Source organism: Callithrix jacchus, chromosome 15, assembly GCF_049354715.1.
Source record: "Callithrix jacchus isolate 240 chromosome 15, calJac240_pri, whole genome shotgun sequence".
NCBI classification, from domain to species: domain Eukaryota; kingdom Metazoa; phylum Chordata; class Mammalia; order Primates; family Cebidae; genus Callithrix; species Callithrix jacchus.
Window position 1 is genome coordinate 76,046,238 of NC_133516.1, and position 21,068 is coordinate 76,067,305.

General features: G+C 44.2%; 1 protein-coding gene across 2 annotated transcripts; it reads left to right on the forward strand.

The window, feature by feature from the left end:
• Positions 1 to 93: 93 nt before the first annotated feature.
• PRR20G (proline rich 20G) lies at positions 94 to 19,602 on the forward strand. Of its 2 annotated transcripts, none has more exons than XM_035273907.3 (3): positions 94 to 232; positions 16,028 to 16,086; positions 18,687 to 19,602. In XM_035273907.3, the coding sequence occupies exons 2-3, from the start codon at positions 16,035 to 16,037 to the stop codon at positions 19,262 to 19,264; spliced, it is 630 nt and encodes a 209-aa protein (XP_035129798.1). In that variant the 5' UTR covers positions 94 to 232; positions 16,028 to 16,034; the 3' UTR covers positions 19,265 to 19,602. The 2 variants fall into 2 exon arrangements, with proteins under 2 accessions (XP_035129798.1, XP_078206277.1); XM_078350151.1 differs by lacking the exon at positions 94 to 232 and adding an exon at positions 15,333 to 15,492.
• The last annotated feature ends 1,466 nt before the right edge of the window (positions 19,603 to 21,068 follow it).

Here is a 21,068-nt window from a genome sequence, read left to right on the forward strand (position 1 = left end):
ATTAGATAACAGACACACAAAAAGAATAAAATAAAAGTCGACTGTATTCTGCTTCTCACAGATAACATTTTTGTGTCTGGTCTTTCAAATTTGATAACTGGACAGCAATGGCACTTTCTGTTGTCTCAGAGAAGTGTCTCTGAAAAACTCGTGCTAGACATATCCCTGCAGGATTTAACAATGGCCAACAGGATCCATCTTCATCACCCACTGCCTCTAGCTTCGAGAAGAGGTGAGTTACTCAGCAGAGGAAAAGATCATTTGCAAGAAACTTTTAGACAGACGGCTTGGCCATTGATTGTCCTTTCAATACCTATAGTCAAGGAGAGTGTTCCTCCTTTGGGTCAGATGTGAGGGTGCCCCGAGAGAGTCACTGTAAAATTTAGGGTGGCATGCAATAGGAGAGCCCATGGCTGGGGGAGCTGCTTGTGCTATGCTTGGATGGAAGTATCATTTGGTTCTTGGAAGAAACTTGTGTCCCTAGGAGTTTAGCGGCTTATGAGCATGAGGACAGGAGCTCGACTCTTCCAGGAGCCTGGTGGCAGTGCTCTCCAGGACAACCGGGAACAGAGAGCAGGAAAGCTTCCTGCAGGAACCGCCAGTCAGGGCAAGGACATTTGATGTCTTCATGTCAGTGGATACTAGGGTGGAGATCTGGTCATGAGTCACCCCAGAAGGATCTCAGCCCGAAGACTGCCTGCCAGGCAGATGTGTCCCCCTGCCAAAGGGAATGTGGACATTCCTTTGGGGGACAGGAGCAGAGAGCAGAGGCGAGGAAGAGGAATGGTCATTGTGGGGTCAGCGCATGGTACAGTGGAGGTCCATGCGGGGGGTGGCTCTAGACCCATAGCACCCAAAATGGAAAGGCCTTTGCCCCTTTTCCTCATAGTCCAGAGGATCCAGAGCACGGAGAGCGGAAGTGCAGACTGTGCCCTCTCTCTGCCCTGCACTGGTCCTGGGCCAAGCACCATACCCAGGCCTGGGGAAGGGAGACCTGAGGGTCCTCTGGAAGGCCATGATGGGAGGGGAGCAGCACTGTGTGTCACTGTACCTGGGAGGAGTTGGAGCTGTGTGCCATTGCACCCGAGAGACGGCAGAGCTGTGTGTATTGTACCCAGGAGGGGGCAGGCAGAGCTGTGTGTGTTGTATCCAGGAGGGGGCGGGTTAGAGCTGTGTGTACTGTACCTGGGAGTGGGTGGGGTAGAGCTGTGTGTATTGTAGCTGGGAGGGAGCAGGCAGAGCTGTGTGTATTGTACCTGGGAGGGAGCTGGCAGCCTGTGTGTATTGTACCCGGGAGGGGGTGGGGCAGAGCTGTGTGTACTGTACTCGGGAGTGGGTGGGGTAGAGCTATATGTATTGTACCTGGGAGGGGGTGGGGTAGAGCTGTGTGTATTGTACCCAGGAGGGGGTGGGGTAGAGCTTCGTGTATTGTACCTGGGAAGAGGTGGAGCAGAGCTGTGTGCACTGTACCCAGGAGGGGGCGGGGCAGAGCTGTGTGTACTATACTAGAGAGGGGGTGGGGCAGAGCTGTGTGTACTGTACCCGGGAGGGGGTGGGGCAGAGCTGTGTGCACTGTACCCGGGAGGGGGTGGGGCAGAGCTGTGTGTATTGTACCCGGGAGGGGGTGGGGCAGAGCTGTGTGTATTTTACGCGGGAGGGGGTGGGGCAGAGCTGTGTGTATTTTACGCGGGAGGGGGTGGGGTAGAGCTATATGTATTGTACCTGGGAAGAGGTGGAGCAGAGCTGTGTGCACTGTACCCAGGAGGGGGCAGCGCTGAGCTGTGTGTACTATACTAGAGAGGGGGTGGGGCAGAGCTGTGTGTACTGTACCCGGGAGGGGGTGGGGCAGAGCTGTGTGCACTGTACCCGGGAGGGGGTGGGGCAGAGCTGTGTGTATTTTACGCGGGAGGGGGTGGGGCAGAGCTGTGTGTACTGTACCCGGGAGGGGTGGGGCAGAGCTGTGTGTATTTTACGCGGGAGGGGGTGGGGCAGAGCTGTGTGTATTTTACGCGGGAGGGGGTGGGGTAGAGCTATATGTATTGTACCTGGGAAGAGGTGGAGCAGAGCTGTGTGCACTGTACCCAGGAGGGGGCAGCGCTGAGCTGTGTGTACTATACTAGAGAGGGGGTGGGGCAGAGCTGTGTGTACTGTACCCGGGAGGGGGTGGGGCAGAGCTGTGTGCACTGTACCCGGGAGGGGGTGGGGCAGAGCTGTGTGTATTTTACGCGGGAGGGGGTGGGGCAGAGCTGTGTGTACTGTACCCGGGAGGGGTGGGGCAGAGCTGTGTGTACTGTACCTGGGAGGGGTAGGACTGAGCTGTATGCCCTGTATACGGGAAGGGGCGGGTAGAGCTGTGTGCACTGTACCTGGGAGGAGGGGGGGCAGAGCTATGTGTACTGTACTCTGGAGGGGGCCAGGCAGAGCTGTGTGTACTGTACTAGAGAGAGGACGGGGCCGAGCTGCGTGCACTGTACCTACCCAGCAGGGTGCAGGTCCGCATATTTCTGGGCATCATGTGACTTTGCCTTATATGATGAAGGAATAGTAGTGTTTGGGATCTTGCATTTAACCTAACAATGTATTCTGAGCATTTTTCCATGTACATAAACTTCTATGGCTTCATTGTCAGTGCCTAATTGACTAATTTATTTAATTCCCTAAAAGAAATTGGGTATTTGGAAGGATCATTCTTATTCAGCCTAGAAACTCAATTTCACATCAACAGCCATCACACTAAAGTCTAATAGAAATTAAGACTAAAATGTGCATATTGGTTTCTATTATTTTTATTTAACATTTTCCTGTAGTTTCTAGCTACTTCAATTACATGTGAACCATAAATAAGAGGTAGAATTCTTATAAGTAAAGAAACAAAATTATAATTATTTGCAAATGATATGTTTATATATCTATGCTTCCCAAGAGTATCAAAGAAAAAATAACTGGAATTAATTAAGAGGCTTCAGTCTAAATACAATTTTACTCAAGTGAGTGGATTTTCTGTATAACATGAGTAACCAGTACCACTGAAAAAGAGATCATTTACATAGAGACAAAGTATTTAAGTGGTTTGAAAGTTACATTTACCAAAACATTTTAAGACTGCTATAAAGAAATGTACTATATTTTGCTGTAAAGAAAATCAACGTAGAACTATATTTCTGTATAAGAACACTTAATATATTTTAAAATATGTTGTGACAACTAAGCATATTTATAAGATTTTCATCATCATATGCCACCAGGGAAATTAAAATTAAAATAATGAGATACCACTGCACACCTATTAGAATGGCCAAAATCCAGAACACTACAACACCAAATGCTGGTGAAAAAGTGAGCCAGAAGGAACTCTCATTCATTGCTCATGGGAATGCAAACTGGTATAGCCATTGGAAGATACTTTGGCTGTTTCTGACAAAGCTAAACATAGTGTTACTATATAATTTAGCAATTTTGCACTCCTAGGTATTTACTCAAATTATTTGAAAACTTAGGCCCACAAAAAATTGCACATGAATGTTGATAGCAGCTTCATGCATAATTGTCAAATCTTGGAAGCAACCAAGATGTCCTTCAATAGGCAAATGGATAAATGGTGGTACATCCATACAATGAAATACTATTCAGCAGTAAAAATAAATGAGCTATCACACCATGAAAAAATATGGAGAAATGTCTTAAGTGCTTAAATACATATTATGAAGTGAAAGAAGCCAGTCTGAAAAGGCTACACACTGTGTAATTCCAACTATATGATATCCTGGAAGAAGGTAAAACTAAGGGGACAATAAAAAGATGAGTGGTTGCCATTGGGTCACAGGAAGGGAAGGATAAATACATAGAACACAGAAAATATTTAGGATGATAAAGCTATTTTGCCTGACAGTTTACTAGTGGATACATGATATTATATATTTGTCAAAACCCCCAAAATGTACTCCACAAAGAGTGAACCCTAATGTAAAGGGTAAGTAATCATAAAGTGTGAATGTTCGTTCATCAATTGTAAGACGTGTACCCCACTAGTGCAAGGTATTAACAACAGAGGAAACTGGGGAGGCAGGTATAAGAGAACTCTGTACTTTCTGTTTAATTTTTCTGTAAACCTAAAACTGTTCTAAAAAAAAAAGCTATTAATTAAAATTTTAAAAATCTGGCCACAAAAAGAGCATAAATAAATATTTATTGCTAAGTGAAATAAGCCAGTCTGAAAAAGCTACATATTGTATGATTCCAATTCTATGACATTCTAGAAAAGGAAAAACTACAGAGACAATTAAAATATAAGGGGTTGGGGGTTGGTTGAGTAGGGGGAGGTCAGGAGATTTTTTATTGCGGTGAAACAATTCTGCATGATACTGTAGTGGTGAGTGTGACACTATGCATTGTTAAAGCCCATAGAACTTTACAGTACAAAGAATGAACCTTAATGTGTTCAAATTAAAGAAACAGTCATTTAGGAGGTGGAAGGATCCCAATGTAGAATGCAGGATATGACAAAACAATCTAACTATTACAAATGTATGAACCCACCTCTCAGAAGGGATGGAAGAAGATGGTGCTAACCTAAGTGACTTTAGAAATGAGTGGAAACTGAAAATATAATAAATGTCAATAAAAATATATATCAACTTTAGTCAATTTACTGATTTAATGTAATTCAAAATTCCCAGTAAAATTGTTTTTCCCAAATGAAAAACTGATCACAAAAATAATGCAGATTATTTTTAAAAGAGGAGGAAAAGCTAAGTAAATATTGGATTAGCAAAGCTGGGAGGTGGATTTCTGTAATTAGTTATAGGCAAAAGGAACTTTACAACATCATAGGACTGTCGATAAAGTCGTTTCCCATTAGCGTTCTGTATATCAATTCTAAGTTAATGGATTGTATGGTGGGAGCCAAGTTTCTCACTGTTGGAGTGGGAGGTTCCAGTTAAGCAAGGGAGGAGGCTAGAATGAACCATGTGGCAATGGATTAGAATTGGAGATATCAGTATGAACTTAGGTTTAGCTTAATATAGATGTAGTTGGTTATATAGAGAGATACACACATGTAGATAAATGGTCAGTAGATCGATAGATAGATGTGTGTGATTTGTATACACACCTATTTCCTTGTTCTGTCAGCTGAGCAAACCTCGAAGCAATGACATTCCAGCAGCAACAAGCACAGCTGGGGCCCAGGTATTGGTTTCTAATACTCTCCAATGAAAGGAATCAAAGCTCCTTGAAAAAATGACTGATTTTAGGACTAGGACAGGAAATATAGAAGACGCGTTTAGATCATGTAATGCTGGGAAGTAAAGAAGCGCTAAAACCTAATCCAAAACCAAAACCCCTGTGATGATGGGAATATCTAAAGGATGCGGGTACTATGAGAAAGAGTTGAACAGCAAAATAAATAGTGTAGCATCAAATTATAAACCTCCCCCCGAGCAATGGGTTGCAAAATAAATGCCCATAAGTTCATACTGATATAGACAAATGATTGAATAAAGAAATTAGTGGGGTTGGGGAAGGGAAAAAGACAAATCTATAGAGAAGAATTCAGAATAATTTAAATACTCTGCCCTCAGGGAGGTAGGGCATAACCCCTACCCCTTAAGTGTGGGCTGCACATAGATCCTTCTAAAGATTATGGTAGAAATGGGGAAAATGTAATTTCAGTGGAGAAACTAGACAAACCCTACCCCAGCCAGGTGACCACAGTCACTGTTAGTAGTGGTTTAGTCATGTTGAGAGCAGGTGCCCTTGATAGACATGATGAGACAGGCACTTTACCTCTGTGGTATTCCTCCCCAGCACACCTCATCTCAGTCTAATCATGAGAAAAACACCAGACAAATCTCAATAGCAGGACATCCTGCAAAATATCTGACCAGCACACCTCAAAACTGTCAAGGTCATCACAAGCAAAGCGAATCTGAAAAACTGTCACAGCCGGGAGGAGCCGGAGGAGGCGTGATGACTAGTTGTAATGTGGCACCCTGATAGGATCTTGAGACAGAAAGAAAGCCATCATATAAAAATGAAGACAATCTGAATGGAATATGGGCTGTAGTTAATAACAACATCGATATTGGTTCATTAATTGTAACAAATATAAGGTAACCGTAACTAACTTCAGATGCTAGTAATGGGAAACTGGGTGCTGAGTGTATGGGAACATCTTTAACAGCGCTATAATTTTTCTGTAAGTATGAAACTATTCTAAAGTTTAAAAGTTACTTAAAATTATATGTCAATTCTTTCTTAGCCAATTTACTAATTTTAACATAATTCAAAATCCCCAGTAACTTTTTTTCAAAATGGAAAATAGATCACAAAATAATGCAGATTATTTCAAAAGAAGAGGAATAGCTAAATAAATATTAGATTAGCAAAGTTGTGGGGTGAATTTTCATAAGTAATTTTAAGACACATAAACTGGCAACCTTAAAGCAATGTAACTCTGATGCAAAAACAGAACAAGGAAATGTGATGCTTGACCCCGCAACAGGCTTGAAAGCTTGCAGGCTTGAGAGCTTGCCTTTATAAAAGTAGCTGCTCTGATGAAAAAAGGACTATAAAAAGAAGAAATTGCCATATTTGCAGATGTATCAGGCATAGGCTTATCCAAAAAGCATCTCGTTTTATTTTTAAATGTGACCTGAGGTGCAGAAGGCTGTTGGTCGCACTCCTCAGATCATGGCCGGCTCTCATCCTCACTCCATGCAAGGCTCGTTCTGGTTCTTTTTTGTTTCCCCTTTATCCTTCATCCTGACCTTACCACCTCAGCAGCACCCAATCCAGTGTGTCTGGTTTATGTCTTTAGAAAAGCAAGTAATTCTGAAAATGGTAGTATTGTTTTATGTATATATTTTCAGCTTACATAAATGGTAATATCCAGTAGGTCTAATTGTATTTCTTTCCTTTTTAGCCCAATACATTTCAGATGGAGCCACGTTGCTGCATGTGCTCTAGTGTAAGGCTTTGGGCGCTGCACAGTGTCACATAGAATTCGCCTGTCATGTGGATCCCTTCCTTCTTCTAGCACCCAGCAAGGAGGTTGCCTTGCCCTTTCCAGTAACGCGCGTGATACTACGATGAAGAACTTTCTGGTTCACGTTTCTCGTGTATGTGCGACTTTCACCAGGATTGACTCAGGAGGGTGGGTGCTGAGTCATAGGGCCACTCATACTTAATTTCCTGAGTGCTACCAGCTTGCTCTTCATAATAAATGCACAGTGCACATTACAGCCAGCTGTGTACAGGGCTTCCATGACCTGCGTTCTTCACAACATGTATATTACCCAATTTCCTAATTTTGCCCATCTAACAGGAGTATATTGCATCCTGTGGATGCAATGTTTTCATTTAATTACTGAAGAGGCTGGGCACTGCTCCCTCTACTTCTCTAGTCCAGCTTCTTCAATGGACAGCCCATTCATATATTTTACTCATTGTTCTATTGAATTTCCTGCCTTTTTTGGCCACCATGTTATATTATCTTATTTATTTATTTATTATTTTTTATAGATTTAGAGGGCACAAGTATAGTTTTGTTACATAGCTATATTGCATAGCATGCAGGTGGGCTTTGAGTGTAGCCATCACCTGAATAATGACATTGTACCCACTGGACAGTTTTTCACCCCCGCCCCCAGTCCACCCTCTCACTTTTCTGAGTCTCCAGTGTCTATTACTTCACTCACTATGCCCATGTGTACACATTATTTAGCTCCCACTTATAATCAACAAATGTCTTGCCTTTTTCTCATTGATTTGTATGAGTCCTTGGCATATTCCAGATTCACCCCTCCGGCTGACGGCTGTCTTTCTGGCTTGCTGTGGAGATCAGCAGTCTATGGCTTCCTCAAGGCAACAGGGTGAGGGGGGCGGAAACCAGAGTTACTGCCAAATTACACCTCCTCCACCTGTGTCCTGTGCAGAGGGCCCTGCCCTCTCTTCTACTCAAAAATGCCAGTGCTCCATCTCCCTGCCAGTTCTCCAAGCACCAGCCACAGCCAGTGGCCCCAGGAGTCTTACTGCTTTTAGTGTTGGTTTGACAAATCCATCGACCTTCCTCTGACGTTGGTGTATCTTTGAGACTGTCTTTGGAAACAGTGACTGAGTGCTAATTGGACATTTTACTTAGAGCCAGAAGACAGTGTGCCACACACCAGTTTTACAGCGAGAAAAGATTTAGGAGAAAAACATTTAAGTACTTTTCACATTGTATATTGCAAGTATATTAAAGTGGGGTTTTTAAGGAAAAACATATAATTATTGTGTTTGTCACATCTAGTGGTTGAAAGCTGCTCTTCTCGTTTTCTCCAAGTCCTTATCATTTTCTTGGTTGGTGGCAGACCTCACACAAGGCCTGAACCATTAAACACAAGACAGGGTCACAGCAACAGCTCCAGCGCTTCTGCACCACGGGTTGTGGGAGCAAAAGATTGAAATCTGAATGGTTCCGGAATAACGAAAACTGTAGCTCTTGTGTGCCGAATGGCCTGTGGCTCATTATTTTTGTGAAGAAATCTATAAAAGGAGGCAGAGTTGGTGTGTTCCTTGTGAGGCTTTTTCTCATGGCCATACTCTATCAGAATCTCTGGGGGTGGGGTCCAGGCATCCTCGCTTTTAAAAACTCTTCAGGTGACTTCAAGGACAGCCAAGGTTAAAAGCCAGTGCCAACCTAGACGACTGGTTTTTAAAACCAGCTGCACATTGTACTGCACAAGAGGATCCTGCTTCCCGACTCCCACTCCCAGAGGTTCCGATTTAATTGCTATGGGATACAGCCTGGGCACTGGCATTTCTAATGCTGCTCAAGGGATTCTAATGTGCAGCAAGGTTGAAGAACCTTGGCTTTTGAGAGTGACAGTTCCTTTCCCCAACACCTCTCACACCACAGTGTTATTTGGTTTCATTCTATCTGATTTGTGAGCGTCCCGCTCCAATAGCGGCTACTTATTTATTTTTTGTCCTGAAGGCTCGCTTGGGATTTTTCACATGTTTATCAGTTGTTTATTCACAATTGCTTTATGTATCTCATGCTTTCTTTGGTATTCTTTTTTCCATACACAACAGCTTCCTTTTGTTCTTTTAGCAGGAGTCTGGATGGAGCTATACATTTTCTGCACAGGTTTTAGAAAATCTATTTTTTTTTAATCTTCTGTACTGATGGTTTGGCTGGGTATGGAATTCTGCCTTGATGGGCTCTCCCACTCTGAGGGCATTGTTCCATTGCCTTCTTTCCTCAAGGGCTGCCAGTGAGAGGGCTCTGCCAGGCTGTTAGGTGTTTTAGATAATGTCTCTTTTTTGTCCAGTTGCTTTTATGCTTTCTCTCTTTGCCTTTTGTTTTTGGCAGTTGCACTCACACAATGTTTGGGTGTCAAGTTATTTATTCTTAGCCTGCTTGCAATTTTTTATTCTTCCATCTTAGCATTCAACTCTTAGCTTAATTCCAGAGCATGTTCAGCTATGCCCTCTCTTGGTGTGCCTCTTCTCCATCCTCTTAAGTATATGTTAGATGCTTTTAGAACCTCTCCCATGTTTGTCTCCTACCGTCTCTTTCATATTTCCCATCTCATTGTCTATCCGTCTGCACTACTGCACTATGTCTGAATTCTTTACCTTTAAGTTATGTCATATTAATTTAATTTAAATATTTTTAAAGACAGGGTCTTGTTTTGTTGCTCAGGTTGGAGTGCAATGGCACAATCATAGCTCACTGCAGCCTTGAACTCCTGGGCTTAAGCAATCCTCCCACCTCAGCCTCCCATGTAGCTGAGACTACAGGCATGAGCCACCATGCCCAAATAATTTTATTTTTTAAAAATAGAGATGGGGTCTCACTATGTTTCCCAGGCTGGTCTCAAACTCCTGGACTCAAATGATTCTGCCACCTTGGCCTTCCAAAGTGCTAGCCCACTTAAAATTTAGATTTTGATGTTTATATTCACTTCAAGAAATTGTATTTGCTTCATTTCAAAATCTATGTATTTTGTTTTTGTATTTTCTTGTTTTTGCTTATGAATTTTATTCCTTATTTTATCTTGTTAATAATTTTAAGCATATTGGCTTTATACTTGTTATTTAAATTTCTTAATATGCGAATCCTTCTCTTCCTTTTTTAGCTGACTCTTCCACTTAGAGACTCACTTTGTTATCGTTCATATGGGAGTCCTTGTCTTTTGGAGATGTGGGTTAAAATATTTATTACTGAAATGTCATGATGCCTAGGGTTTGCTTCAAAAGGATTGGGTATTGAGGGAGCGGGTGGAGTTTAGATAAAGCAATATTGGGTTTGGAATTTGTAGTTTTTACTTATGAACTCATCTTCACTGAGGACTTTTTCTTTTGGGAATTCTTGTGTTCTGTGTTGTGAAAGTATTGCTAGAAAGAAATTTTTTGTTTTCCTCAGCTACGTATCCTCATAAATTTTAACAGATGCTGAATAGATATTTAAAAATTGATATCTTGTCTTTGAGATTTTGGCAACATATGGTTAGTATAAATTGGGATTCCACACCCTGCTTAAGAACTTAGGATTACCTCAGCCTCTTTGTTGCTTCGCTGGGCTGCTGGGCAGATTCATTTTAGTTCCCTTTTTCACCAGTGGGCAGTTTTTTCAGGATCCCAGTTTGTAATTGAAGTCTCACTTCTGGCTCTCAAACGTGGAGGTACAAGGGAAATCTCTGTTCTGAGCCAATGTTTATGAGGTCACCATGATATCAGTTATTTTTGTCTTTCAAGGTCAGTTCTACATTTATATATTTTTCCAGCATTTTTATGTATGTGTTTGTAGTCTGAGTTCTGTCATGGTGTTGATTTTTTATTGTATTTAGGAAATAACTTAGGTTTTCTCATTTAAATTTGTAATCAAGAATTTTCTTAATTGTCCTATTCTTGAATTTCTCAGATAAACAACATCACTTGAATGTGTTTATAAAAATAATAAAAATTTATTATTTGCCTATAAACAATGCTATCCATCACTGTTTCATTATTTCACCTATTATTTCAAATTATCCTCAGATAAGTCTCTGTGCCATTATGAGTCTCCACTCTGCAGGTGGAGGATTGAAGGCTTAGAGCTGTTAGGTGACTTGCCCAAGGTCAGGCCCAGTGAGTAGGATATGGGGTTTGCAGCTCGGGTACAGCCACTCTGAGTCTTCAGAGTTAATGCCTACTCCATGGCATCTCCCTAAATGATTATGATACATAGCTGTGAAAAAAATACATTTTTTTCTGTGTTTTATTGAAGTGGCTAAATGTTCCAGAACAGTCTTCTAGTAGTTCCAGTACAAACCTCCTGTAGGATAGAAAGTTGGCCCACACCCGGTATCCAGGTGCTCCTCCACACTCCCAGCCTCACCTGAACTTAGGTTGAGGCCAGGTACCTGGAGCTGACCAATGAAATGGGAGTGAGAGTGAAACGGAGGTCTTGTGTTAGTCAGTTCTCATGCTGCTGATAAAGACATACCCAAGACTGGGTAATTTATAAAGAAAAAAAGGTTTAATGGATTCACAGTTCCATGTGGCTGGGGAGGCCTCACAATCATGGCAGAAGGCAAAAGGCACGTCTTACTTGGAGGCAAACAAGAGAGAATAAAAACCAAGTGAAAGGGGAAACTCCTTATGATATCATCAGATCTCATGAGACTTATTCACTACCATGAGAACAGTATGGGAGAAGCAGCCCCTGTGATTCAGTTATTTCCCACAGGGTCCCTTCCACAACATGTGGGAATTATGGGAGCTACAATTCAAGATGAGATTTAGGTGGGGAAACGGCCAAATGATATCGGGGGTGACAAAAGGACCCAGAGCCAATGAAAGAGCTCCCAATGGCCAAAGCTGGAAACTTTGAGTAACAAAATAACTAAATAATAAATAATTAAATATGTAATAAAATATTTAACAAAATAATTAGCTGAATCATTAAATAATTAATCCCAAGAAGATTGGATTATAATCCAAAGTATGCAACAGATATCCATGAGTCCATACTGATATAAATAAATGATTATATAAATAAATACATGGGGTAAAATAGATAAATTCCCCTCACAGGAGATCTCCAAATAATTTAGATAGCCATTCTCCTACAAGGAGATAAAGCATAGCTTCCTTTTTTAAAGTGTACTTACAGATGGTGACTTCCAAAAAATACAATAGAGAAAGAGGGGGGAAAATCACTTTATGGTGGAGAAGCCTAACCAACACTGCCCTAGCCAGGTGATCAGGACTAATACCAGCAGTGATAAGCTATGTTGATAGTATGTACCCCAGACAGGATGGGATGGGAATAGCACTTTCCCTCTGCAATCTTCCTTACAAAACTTACCATTCCAGCAGGATCATGAGGAACACATCAGATGAATTTCAGGAGAGGACATCTTACAATATACCTGACCAGTAATCAAAATGTCAATGTCGTTAAAAACAAGGCAAGCCTGAGAAACTGTCGCAACAAAGAAGAGCCATGACTAATTACAATGTGGTACCCTGGATGGGGTTTTGAGACAAAAGGGTATTTTAGGAGGATAGACCAAACATAGACTTTAGTTAATAACAATGTATCAGTATTGGTTAATGTATCAATAATTGCTATTGCCATAATAATTAATTATGACAAACATACCATGCTAATGTAAGATGTTAGGAACAATACATTTTGTGTGGGTTGTATGAAAGCTCTTTGTGTTTTTTCCAACTTTTCTATGAGTCTAAAACTATTCTAAAATGAAAACGTTTATTTTAAAATATTCATTAAGCATATAATTAGCTATCAAGGAATGCAAACTAGAACCACAATAAGACACTGCTCCACAGGCACTTGAGTGGCATAAAAGACAGGGATCAGCAACACCAAATGTTGGGAGGGAAGTGGAGTGCCTAAAACCTTCATATACTTTGGGAGGGAATGTAAAATCCCACAACCAATTCAGAAAACAATTTGATAATTTTTTATACATCTAAAAAAAAACCATTTGCATTTGACTCAGAAATTTCACTTGTAGATATTTACCTAAGTAAAATGAAAGCATATGTCAAACCAAAATCTTGTATATGAGTGTTCTTAGCAGTTCTATTCATTATAGAACCAAACTGGAAACAACCCAATCAATGTCGGTCAGCTAGTAGTGACTGGATAAACAAACTGTAGTCTATTCATGCAATGAGACACCACTCAGCAATGAAAAGGAATTAATGACTCATGCATTCTACAACACAGATGCATCAACAACATTATATTAAGCAAGATGTACTGTATGCTTCCATTTATGTGAAATTCTAGAACAGGCAAAAATAATCTGTAGAGATAAAAAGCAGATCAGTGGTTTCTGGGGCAGAGGATGGGGGAAAGGGACTGACTGCAAAAGGACTCAAGGGAGCTCACCCAGTGATTAAATTATTCTGTATTTTAATTGTGGAGGTAGTTACCCAAGTCTACAAGTTTATCACAACTCATCAAATTGGGTATTTGAAATGGATGGATTTTACTGTGCGTAAATTGTACCTCAAAATTTTTTAAAACAAAAGCAACAAAAAATAATATTGAGAGTCTAATAGGTATTGCATTATTTATACCCCCCCTTTTTTTTTGAGACAGGGTCTCACTCTATCCCAGGCTGAAATGCAGTGGTGCCATCTTGGCTCACTGTATCCTTGACTTCCCACACTCAGGCAATCCTCCCATCTCAGCTTTCCTAGTCGCTGGGACCACGGGCAGGCAGGCACCACCACACACGGGTAATTTTTTTTTTTTTTTTGATTGAGATGGGGCCACTGTGGGCGGCCAGAATTTTTAAAACAACATTATGGGGACAGAGTACGGTGGTTTATGCCTGTAATGCCAGTGATTTGGGAGGCCTAGGCGGGAGGACTGCTTGAGGCCAGGAGTTGGAGATTAGCCGAGACAACAAAGCAGAAAACCTTGTCTTGACAACAACAACACCCAATTAGCCAGGCGTGGTGGCGTTAGCCTGTGGTCTCAGATACTCGAGTGGCTGAGGTGGAAGGATGGCTTGAACTTAGGCATTCAAGACCACGTCAATCATGGCGAAACCTCATTTCTACAAAAAATACAAAAATTAGCCAGGCACGGTGGTGCACACCTGTCGTCCCAGCTACTCTGGAGGCTGAGACAGGAGAATCACTTCAATCCAGGAGGTGGAGATTGCAGTGAGCCAAGATGGCACCACTGCACTCCAGCCTGGGCTACAGAGGGAGACTCTGGCTCTTTAAGAAACAAACAAGCAAACCAACCAACCCACTGTGGGCGCCCTCGTGTGTCCTGGTGTGTTTCCTGCTCTCTTCCTCCTCCCATGTGTGTACCTACAGCAGTAAACGCCCGTGGTGTGTGTCTTACATGTATTTCCAGCCCCACTGCTATCTCTCTGAGCTCCAGAACCTTTTCACAAAAGTCCACTTGACGTCCTCACTTGGAGGCTCAAAAGCTCCTTGAACCCAACGGACAGACGCCAAGCTCCCCATCTTTCACTTAGCGCAGTTTCCTGGCGGGCCTCTGTCTGAAGGAACAGGCGGCCAAGGCTGCAGGCTCCTTCCCTCCAAGGGTTTTCGGCACTCGGCTCACTTTCCCTTGCAGACTTCTCTCCTGCCAGGCCCTGTTCTCCACCTCTGCTGCCCACAGTCCGAGCCTAACACGACCCTGAGCTCAGCCCCTAGGGCTGCGTAGCCCCCTTGCCTCTCCTGAGTTAACGTGACACCCTGGGTTCCCTCCTTCACAGCCAGTCTGACCGTTTTTGAAATGTTCGCCCACTCAGGACACTGTTCTGTGGTTTCCCGGAACAAGACCAGCTCCTGAGGCCCCCGCCCCTGCTTCACACACCCGGGGCCTAGGCCTGACCTCCCCCTCCATTCTTGGAATGGGCCCAATTCCCTTCCAGTCTGGGCCTCAGCACCTGTTCTTCACTCGCCTGCCTCCCTCCCTTCCCCTCCCAGCCATATCGATTAATTCAAATTCCAAATTCCGTATTTCAGTCCAAATATTCCCCGCGATGCTTTCCTTCACCATGCTCATATCTAATCAGATTAAACCTTGCTATTCGCTACTCTCACGGCACCGCACCTCCCTTTTGCTGGCACTTATTGTAATATTGCATTTATTTCTCAATGATTAGATTGATCAACCATTGACTTCTATGACGGAGGGGGGTGAGGGGGGAAATCTTGGCGGGCCCCATTTGACAGGCAAAGGACTGGGCCAATGACATTCCAAGTCTAGTCAGGCCTTCCCCAGCTGGCCCCGCCCCTGACCACTCCTGTCACGTGACAGTCTCACCGCCTTAAAAGAGGGAGCGCGCCTTGTGCATTCTGCTTTCTGCCCGGCTCTGAGGCGGGATCGCTGGGTGTTCCCTCCAGCCTGCCTGGTAGGGGGCGCGTCCGAAGGCGACGTCGGAGCCACAGCCGTGATCCCGTGGACACCTCCAGCTCCTCGGGCCTCTGTTAGAAGACAGCCCACTGCGGGGAGATCAGGTGTGGGTCTGGGTGTCCTTAAGGGGTGGGTAGAGTTTGCGCGGGTATAGGTGGGGACAGAATCCTCAGTGCCCTAGAAAGGCCGAGGCCACCTCCCTTGGCAGCCTTGCCTTCTTCGCACCTCTGTTCCCCATCCTCCATTTTCTTTCCGTCTTCCGCTAAGTAGGGATCCTTTCTCCAGGAGGCCCGTGAGCCTCCCCAGTCCCAGCTTTGTCTGAAGAAACTGGGATAAGTTAATCAGGCCGCCTCTAGGCCAATCCCTGCTAGCTACTGGCTCCTCCTTGGAAATCCCTTACAGTGTAGAAGCCTCCCCACCCCCACCCCCGTCCCTGCCCACACCTTCACGTGATCCCGTTGGCGGTGCCGCACGGGCTTGGCGCCAATGTTCTGAGCCCCGCAAGCGGCAATGGCCCCGGAAGACGGGGTGAGGTGGGATCCGCATTGCTGTGTGGTGCTTGGGAAATGAGGCTGTGGTTTAACCCCCCGCCCCCCGCTGCCCCACTGACGCATCTTTCCTTCTCACCCCCTCCCACAGATTCCTCATGGAGGAACCAAGGCGTCCGAAACGACCTCGCGTCACCACCCATAACCAAGGTACCATCAAATGCCTGCCGGTCTCCTTTGAGTTTTTTCCAGATTTTTACTTTACCTTTGGCATTGACTTATAGAGCTTAGATATGCAAATGTGACATGTTATGAAATGCAGCAGCCTCTGCTCCTTCTCAGCCTCCCACACCTTTGGGACCACCATTCCTATCTGGGTAGCCATTTCTTCCAGCACTGCCTCCGTTCTTTAAATAACATATGTACCTTACTGCTATTTCTCTTTCCGTTTAGACTTTGTTTATGGTCTTCTCTTTAGGATAGAGGAGTATTTAGCTGCAGTTCACACATTCCTACCACTCACCCAGCCACACCCATTGCAGGACACATGCCCTCTGCCCCTCCCCCATTGCCCAGGAACCAGGAGGACATGAGGATTACTTTCTGCTTCTTTCGTAACTTAAGTTTTCCAGGACTTAATACTTCTCTTGGGTTATTATGTCTTTACTTATCACAAATCCATTCCCCAATTCTTCCCTAATTGCTTAAATTCAAACTCAATCAAGCTTTCTCTCATTTCACCTTCTCTTAGGCTGCTCCAACTGAGACTGGGTGTTCTGAGTCAGCTCCCAACTGCCAGCCCGGGATCTCCCTTCCATATAATCTGGGAAATCCCTTTTCCTCTATTGAAGTTTATCCCATTTCCTATATCTGGTGTCTTTTTCTTTCTTATTTTACTTTTTCTCTTTGGAAAAGTGAGTCCTCACACTACTTGATTTATATGTGATAAACCAGTACTCTCACCTTGTTCTTTCCTGGAGGTATTAGAACTTGATGGCTATTGCCAAATTATTCTCTAAAACATTTCCCTTCTAAATCTTTTAATCTTGTCTAGTTTGATAGACACATTACAATAAAGCATGCCTTGAAAGGAAATTATTTAAGATATTGCTTGTCTGCAAACATCTTCATTCTGATTTCTAAGGGATACTTTGGTTGGATATCAAATTTTGGGTGGGAAGTCCATTTCCCTCAAAATTTTGAAGACATTTTATATTATCTTCCCTATTTAATTGCTGCTTTTGAGCTGTCCGATTTTTGAGACATGCTGAATCCTGACCCTTTCCATAAGGCCTTTCCTCTCTTTCTCTTTCTCCCTCTCTGGAAGCTTTTAGGATCTTTGTCACCAGCACTCTGGAATTTTATGGGGATATGTCTCAGTGACCATATGCTTCTAATTTTCTTATATGTTATCTTCCTTCTTTTCCATCATTTTGGATTTTTGCTTTCTGGGAGATCTTCTTAACTTTATCTTCCAAAATTTCCATGGAGATTTTCATTTCTGCTCTCATATTTTAATTTCAAAAAGCCATAGTTTTTTTGAATATTCCATTTAAAAAATATTCTATAATTGATTCATGGGCATAATTCCTTCTATCTCTTCGAGAATATTAATTATAGATGTTTTTAGAAAGTCTCATCTGTGGAATAAATTGTTTCCTCCAAGTTGGCTTTTCTTGTGTTATTGTTCTGTCTCATGTTAGAGCCTTTCCTCTGATGTTTGGTAATCTCCGATTACGGCTTATATTTTTAAAATGGGACCCAGAATAAGCTGATGGGAGTTCCAAGCCCATGGATGGGGCTTGTTGATTGGGTTTCACAGAATATATATTGTTGAGCTATGAAAGTGGGCAACCCTAGATGTCAGTTTCTTGGGACTTTTTCTTAGGCTACACAAGTTTCCTAGTGAAGTCTTCAGATGATCTTCAATGCCTGCTCTGTCATTAATAAAATTTCTGTAGATATTTGTCTAGTCCTGGGCTTCCTGTTCTGTTCCATTGCTCAATCATTTATCTGTGTGAACACTTCCCTTCCCTGGTAAGCTAGCCTATAGCCACCCCAGGCTTTTTTCCACCCCTGGAAGCCATGCAACCACCCCAGGCCCCTCTGTCACCTAGAATCCTCTCCCATCTTTGCCTTGCTAAATCCCACCCATCCTTAATGTCCCTGGCTTATGTTAACTTCTCCAGCAAGACTTTCTGATCATCTCCTTCCCAATACATGTTAAGATGCTTACTTGAGCCAGACACGAATCTAAACATTTCTCTTGTAGTAACTCAGTTCTTGTAAGGACACAGGGGTTGGTATGTTATTATACCAATTCATGAAAAGGGGAACTGATGCCCAGATAAGTGAATCTGCCTGGGAAACGGCCCCAGCATTCTGGATCCAGTGGCACCTCCCTCATGATACCTTTCACCTCCCAGCTGGTCACTAATTAGCATCATTCATTTTTAGGTGCTTTGTTTGTCTCTCCTACTGAAGTTTAAGCTCAGGCAGCCTGTCATTTTTATTCAAACTCAGCCTTTCTAGGGAACTGTAGACTCATTTACTTATTAGTAAAATGGTGATTATAATATCCAACTGACAAGGTCATTGCAAGGACTTGAGAAGTTTTTGGAAGGTGCTGAGCCCAGGATAGGCCCTTAGACAGACAGAGCTCCTGAGGGCTCACCCTGCAGGCATCTCCTGACCCTCACTCTTTGCCAGGGCTCCCCTGGGCCCTCCTTGAACCCCTCTCCTGGTCTCCCTTCCTGAAGGCTTCCTGGGAAGCCCCTGCTCCATCTCCTCACACTCTGCTTCTCTTTTAGCTTCAGGTGGGCCTCCTATGGAGCCAGGCTGCTCTGGCGTGGACCGTGAAGATGCTGCCGAGCCAGTTCAACCTGCAAAACCCACTGCTTATGTGATACCTATGAGACGGGAGACCCCAGCTGGCACAGAGCCGGCTCCTCCTGCAGGAAGAGACCGGCGCAGGGGAGGAAGCTGGCAGGCAGGCCGAGGCCGTGGCACTGGGGTCGGGCTCCGCAGGGTCCCCCGCCAGATAGAGGGGCCAGGTATATTCATCCGGCTAAACTACCGTGGAGACCCAGGCCACCAGGGGGAACCGGAAGGCAGGCAGACCCTAACCCTCTCTTTTATCGAAGCAGTTCCTATACCTGGAACTGTGCAGGAAGGCCCCGCCTCTCATGCAGCCCAGCCTGAGGTGGAGCTTCAGGACCCACCTCCTGCCCCTGGGCCTGCAGCTGTGGCCAGACAGCCCATGTTGGCCCTCTATCCCTGTATTGAGCTCAGGCCTCTGGGTGACTCTGGTCTTTTGCGCGTCATGCAAACCTCCGGTGGCACCTATGTGCATGGGGTCCCGGTGCTCCTTGCCCACATTACACAGTGACATGTCACCCATATTGCTGCCAGCCTCCCTTTTTTCCACCTGGATTTTCCCCAGCCCCAAACTCCATCCCCATTTCTGTTCCACTCCTCCCCACCCATCCCAGCCAGAGCCCTCACCTTGTGTTGTCAGGAGCTTCCAAGCCCTCCTCCCAGGATCTTGACAGTAGTCCATCTGCTTCCAATACCCCTCTTGCCTCTGCTTTGTATGTTCTGTCAAAGATATGCATGCATGAAGTTCCTCAATGCTTGTTCAAATAAACCAGCAGCTCCCCAGTCCTTTTAATGTTCTTATATTAAAAGCCAATTAAAGATACTTGGAATAAAAAACAAGGTTGTTGGAATCCTGTTATGTTGATGGTTTAAATGACAGAATGGGTAGGAATGAGGAATAAATCAGTAAAAACTAGATATTTGGGCAAAAGAGAGATGTGGGATCCGTCTTCCTTATGATCCACAGGTTAGCTAACATGAAGTTCCCCAGGGATCCATTGTCCTGGGGATCAGAGGTCATATAACATGGAGTTCTCCTGGGTTCCATTGTCCTGAGGATCCACAGGTCATGTAATATGGAGTTCTTCCAGGATCCATTGTTCTGAGGATCCACAGATCACTAACATGGAGCTCTCCTGGGATCCATCGTCCCGAGGATCCACAGGTCATCAAAAATGGAGCTCTCCTGCAATCCATTGTCTGAGGATCCACAGGTCATCTAATGTGGAGCTCCCCTGGGATCCATCATCCAGAGGATCCTCAGGTCATCTAGCATAAAACTTCCCTGGGATCCACTGTCCTGAGGATCCACAGGTCACCTAACATGGAGCTCCCCCAGGATCCATCATCCTGAGGATCCACAGGTCATCAAAAATGGAGCTCTCCTGTAATCCATTGTCCTCAGGGTCCACAGGTCATCTAACCTGAAGCTACCCCAGGATCTATCATCCTGAGGATCCACAGGTCATCTACCATGGAGTTCCTCCAGGATCCATCCTCTTGAGGATCCACAGGTAATCCTAACATGGAGCTTCCCTGGGATCTGTTGTCCTAAAGATCAGAGGTCATCTAACATGGAGCTTCCCTGGGACCCATTGTCCTGAGGATCAGTGGTCATCTAATATGCAGCTCCCCAAGGATCTGTTGTCCTGAGGATTCACAGGTCATCTAATGTGGAATTCTCCCAGTATCCATCATCCTGAGGATCCACTGGTCATGTAACGTGCAGCTCTGATGGATCCTTCATCCTGAGGATCCACAGGTCATGTGATGTGGAGCTTCCCTGCAATCTGTTGTCCTGAGGATGCACAGGTCATCTAACATGGAGCTCCCTGGAATCTGTCATCCTGAGGATCAGAGGTCATTTAATGTGGAGCTTCCCTGAGATCCATCATCCAGAGGTGATCTAACATGGAGCTCTGCCAGGATCTGTTGTCCCAAGGATCCAGAGATGATCTAACATGGAGCTCCTCTGGGATCTGTTGTCCTGAGGATTAGACATGGATTATCTAACATGGAGCTCCCCTGGGATCCATTATCCTGAGAATCAGAGGGAATCTAACATAGAGCTCCCCCAGGATCTGTCATCATGAGGATCCATAGGTCATGCAAAATGGAGCTCCCCTGGGATCTGTCCTCTTGATAATGAGAGTGGATTTGCCCCAGGACGCATCATCCTGAGGATCAAAGGTCATCTAACGTGGAGCTCCCCAGGATCCATCACCCTGAAAATCCAGAGGATCCAGTCGTCCTGAGGATCCACAGGTCATCTAACTTGGCACTCTCCCAGGATCTGTTATCCTGAGGATCCAGAG

Coding starts and splice junctions, on each gene's coding strand:
- PRR20G (XM_035273907.3), top strand. CDS start 16,035: ATGGAGGAACCAAGGCGTCCGAAACGACCTCGCGTCACCACCCATAAC. Junction 16,087..18,686: donor CGTCACCACCCATAACCAAG/GTACCATCAAAT, acceptor CTTCTCTTTTAG/CTTCAGGTGGGCCTCCTATG.